This window comes from Berghia stephanieae, chromosome 14, assembly GCF_034508935.2.
Source record: "Berghia stephanieae isolate SIO BIC M18660-M18661 chromosome 14, UCSD_Bste_1.3, whole genome shotgun sequence".
Classification (NCBI taxonomy): Eukaryota; Metazoa; Mollusca; class Gastropoda; order Nudibranchia; family Aeolidiidae; genus Berghia; species Berghia stephanieae.
This window is the reverse complement of record NC_088373.1, coordinates 3,726,757-3,731,507: the sequence shown is the minus strand read 5'-3', so window position 1 is coordinate 3,731,507 and position 4,751 is coordinate 3,726,757. Positions and strand designations below refer to the sequence as shown.

Here is a 4,751-nt window from a genome sequence, read left to right as displayed (position 1 = left end):
CTGCTCAGTACTGACCAATAGCCACTGCGCAACGGCGGGGCTATTAGTCAGTACTGTGCAACAGGCGCCAGTGCATGGGGGGGGGGGCAGTACTGACCAATAGCCATTCGTAAATCCATTTTTTAAACATAAACAAAACATCCAATATGGCCGCCATGCCCTGCCAACCATCGTACGACACTAACTTAAGCTCGATTATTATTTCTTGGTAGTGTTGGTAGGCGTTCGATATAGGAAAAAGAAGACGTTTTGGCAGGTATTGATCGAAAGATTAAAATCTGTATTTCTCCATTAAATGCCGTCTGTAAGAAGACGATGATAGCGTACCACTTTGTTGTTAGTGTTGTATATAAGCCGCGTTAAAATAAAACTATCAAAATCTATATATCCTGGAATATTGATTGTTAGACCAATTTTATGTCGTCTGCGATAGGAAGGCGGTGCCATAAAACCGTTTACTCGATCATTTATATTTCTCTAAACTGTGTGAGTTCAATTATCCGGGCCTCTAAGCCATTTGATAATTTATGTGGAACAAGATCTTTAAAAGTATGTATGAAACTATGCCAAACAAACCAGAAAGAGACATACAAGATAGAAAAGCATCCGATAAAATCAGCATAGATCCACATACATTTTCAAACCAAGTGAAGTTTTATCATGTGATCTGAGCTTCAAAACCGAACCGTTCAAAAATGAACCCATTTGTTGTTCTAGATTTACAATCAAAAACAATATTTGCGTTTCAAGTTGAGAATCATGCTTCGGGAGATTTGGGACATTGTGTTAAGGAAAACATGGGAGATTAGAAACAGTATCCCAAGTCTCCATAACTCATTGACTCGCATCTCAATTCTCGGTTTTAAGTATGATTGGTCTTTGTCAATGAGTATCATTGGTACCATTGTCGTGAAAATGATCTTATTTTTTAGTTTTTTTAAAAATATTCACATTTTGACAAGCGACGTTTCTGTCTTCCTATTTTATCCTTCCAGTATGAATGACAAGTATTACAAGTGCATTTTGAATTTTGCAGATGTGTCTTATGCTTTTTCTCTTTTGACACGCAGAACTTAATGTGAGACGTTGGAAATAGCAATTGCGATTATTTTGTTTAACTTCAGAAAGCTGAAACAAGAACAAAAACATATGAGTTAGTGATGTCTGTTTCTGAGAATTCTAAATCAATCGGGGTTTCTTGTTCTTAATTTTTTGTCTTTGGTTTTGGCTGAGGGGTTTTGACACTGACGATCGGGATAGGGTCACTGGATTTTCAATATCTACAAAGCGGATTTTGTAAAATAACCCCAACCTATTCCCCCCCCCCCTAAAAAAACAAAACAAAAAACCCTGCATATGCCATTGTTCCTAAAAGGATAAAGACAAACCGGACAACTAATCTACAGAACAAAGATTATATTCGTGCCTAAATTAAAACTATCCTGGACAATATTCATCTGTTAATTTACTTAGAAAAGGCAAGTTTTATATGCCATCGAGCTTGTCGAGGAAAAAAATATGGAAGATGAAAATGGCTTTCAATGGAAGTTTTGCAAAAATACGGTTTACCTATAAGAAAACACGTATTTCAAAATAATTACAGATTGGAAAGCTAGTTTTCCCATTACAGAATTTCGTTCAAGTGTAAAAGGCATCGAAAGCCGAACAGAAAACATTCGGAAATCTAAAAAGAATTTTGGAAAATTCAACTTAATATAGAATTAGACAATATTTTATTGGTTCTAAAAACCAATTTTTAAAGACTATCAAAGACATTGAATGTTAAAAATAATTATATTGAAATTAAATAAAGATTAGCATTTCACTTTCTCTTTTGTCTCCGGTCACCATAAGACTTGAAATATCATTTGTTATATTTGAATGTGACCTTTCAATGTGTCCACAGGCTATACCATGTCTATCTGATGTGCTTCCCCAAGTCTCTCTGACATTTTCCAAGTCTCCCATTTTAAATTCCGAATCAAAGTCAAATCTATCGATCAAATTATCAAAGTATTTGTTTTTAAATTTCTTAACTTTCAAAAAGTCCGGATTCAATGCATTTGATGTGTAAAATATGGAAATGTTTGATTCTCAAATAAAGTTATGGGAGATTTCCAAATTTACAAGTGGAATATGTCCCATATCCCCCAATTCCCCCCTGCCCTATATTATACGTATATGCTTCTTTCAGGAGGAGTCCCTCTTGGAATATTTTCCCAAGTAACATGTTGGATAACAGCCTACATCTCGTTCGAAAGATGTATGTGTGTCGTCTTCATCTTCAAGATGCGAACCCTTTTCACGCCAACGAGATCCGCCATCGTCGTTCTTATATTCTTTGTCTACAACATCGCCTCCCACTTTCCCATCTACGCAGCTCAAAGTCTTCGATGGATGAGAGACGATGAGACTAACATCACCAAGCTAGTGCTGCATTTGAACGATCTTCACGACTCTATGAAACCGTTGGACAACTACTTAAATTCCCTATTCAGCAGGCTGTGCCCGATTATTATTGTTTTGGTGTGCACCGCCGTCACAGTCATCAAAGTCAATGCTTCGAAGCGGTTCCGTAAAAAAACCAGTGGCTTACACACATTACCATCGACGCCAGAGCCACCTGCAACAGCGACAGTAGCTTCTGACCCCAAGAAGACAACTCGAAAGTTGAGATTAATGCTGTCAGCAATAGCAGTAATAAATTGGGGTCGTCTTCTCCATCTCAAAAAGAAGACAGATTGGTTAGAATGATAATATTGATATCAATTATTTTTCTAGTTTGCTATTCGACAGATATTGTGATGATTTTCTTTAAGTATCTTTTACAAGGGATTCATCTACAAGGCGCATTTAGCAATCTGTTCTTGGTCACAGCTGCCGTTCAGGCTGTTCTTGCAGGTATCAACTCTAGCATAAACATCTTTGTGTATTATCGTCTTAGTTCGAGGTACAGGCGAGAGTTCATAAAATTATTTCATTTGGAAGAATAGTGGGTGAATTGTTGTTAATTATACTTCAATTATTAGAGTTAATTATGGTAGGTGTGCAACTAAATTACTCACCTGTCCCGCCAAAAAGATCAATGGTACCAACCCACAAAACTGTGTGTAACATTTAATGATAAATACTTGGAGAATCACCATTACGTTCTCTTAGTTTCATTTATACATGTTTTTTCCCTATTTTCTACTCGTTCATGTGTTACCGTGTAAATCATAAGGAACATTCTGATAGAACCTCAACTCAGATTGATTATTGAAATGAGTTCTAAAATACTCTAACAAGGATCTGCATGATGTCAGCTTTAATCAATTGCGTGTTAGAGCGTAGCCATCATAAACTAACAGTCCAGCAATAAGACTAAGTCCTGTATCTTGACGTCAGCTTTAGGTTAGTGCATCGCCTAGTGAGTTGTTATATAGTAGTGCTCAAAGAAACAACTGATCCCATTGGTTGAACAATTGAATACAACTCACGATTTGATTGGATTTCATTATTAATTCATAATTCAACCTATTAAACAATAAATATTAAATCTTTAGATGGTTTTAAATAATAATAATGATGATGATTATAATAATAATAATAATAATAATAATAATAATAATAATAATAATAATAATAATAATAATAATAATAATATATTACTATTATTATTATTATTATATTATCATTATTATTATTATTGTTATTATTATTTTTATTATTATTATTATTATTATTATTATTATTATTATTATTATTATTATTATTATTATTATTATTATTATTATTATTATATATTATTATTATTATTATTATTATTATTATATTATGATTATGATTATGATTATGATTAGATTATATTATTATTATTATTATTATTATTATTATTATTATTATTATTATTATTATTATTATTATTATTATTATTATTATTATTATTATTATTATTATTATTATTATTATTATTATTATTATTATTATTATTATTATTATTATTATTATTATTATTTATTATTATTATTATTATTATTATTTATTATTATTATTATTATTATTATTATTATTATTATTATTATTATTATTATTATTATTATTATTAATATACTTATTATTGTTATTATTATTATTATATTATTATTATTATTATTATTATTATTATTATTATTATTATTTTTTTATTATTATTATTATTATTATTATTATTTGCATCATTAATGATTTTACTTACTTGATTTATTGATTGGAAATATTATATTCTTGTATGAGTTATATTGGCAATTGCCTAAAAATAAACCTTTGATAATCTTTAATCTGGTGGTCGCGGCTTTGTATTTTGACGTTTGTTTTGGTCAGCGTCGGGCTATGAATTTACAAAGGCTACGATTAGAACAACTTTTAGATTAAAGTGTGGCATAAACAGGGAGCATCGATTTATCGATTTGTTACAGGGAATGACATAATCAGTCGGATAGTGAAAAGGTTTGAACCGAGAAGATATTGCCAAGTTTAGTTAGAAGGTCAATTTTCATCAAAAATGAGTTCTTGTCATAAATGATTAAATCAACCCTTTTTGTAAATCTGCGAGAAATATCAAAGCGATCCCGTTGGTTAAACTTTTGACTACAACTCATGATTTGTTTTCTTTTGTGACCAAAGACGTGTCTTTTGACGTCATTTGTTGGTCAGTGCCAGGCTATTGATAGAACGAAGATGACGTCGCTCTGGTCTTTATTACTGTTTTTTTGCCATCCACGTTTATGACT

At 31.5% G+C, this 4,751-nt stretch overlaps 1 protein-coding gene across 1 annotated transcript in view; it reads left to right on the top strand.

The window, feature by feature from the left end:
* The window catches only part of LOC144959951 (uncharacterized), an 8,486-nt gene extending 4,995 nt beyond the window's left edge, over positions 1 to 3,491 (top strand). The window contains exon 3 of the mRNA XM_078892822.1: positions 2,195 to 3,491. Within this exon, the coding sequence (XP_078748948.1) occupies positions 2,195 to 2,754 (560 nt within the window). The 3' untranslated portion in view covers positions 2,755 to 3,491. The remainder of the gene's footprint in view (positions 1 to 2,194) is intronic.
* Positions 3,492 to 4,751: the final 1,260 nt, after the last annotated feature.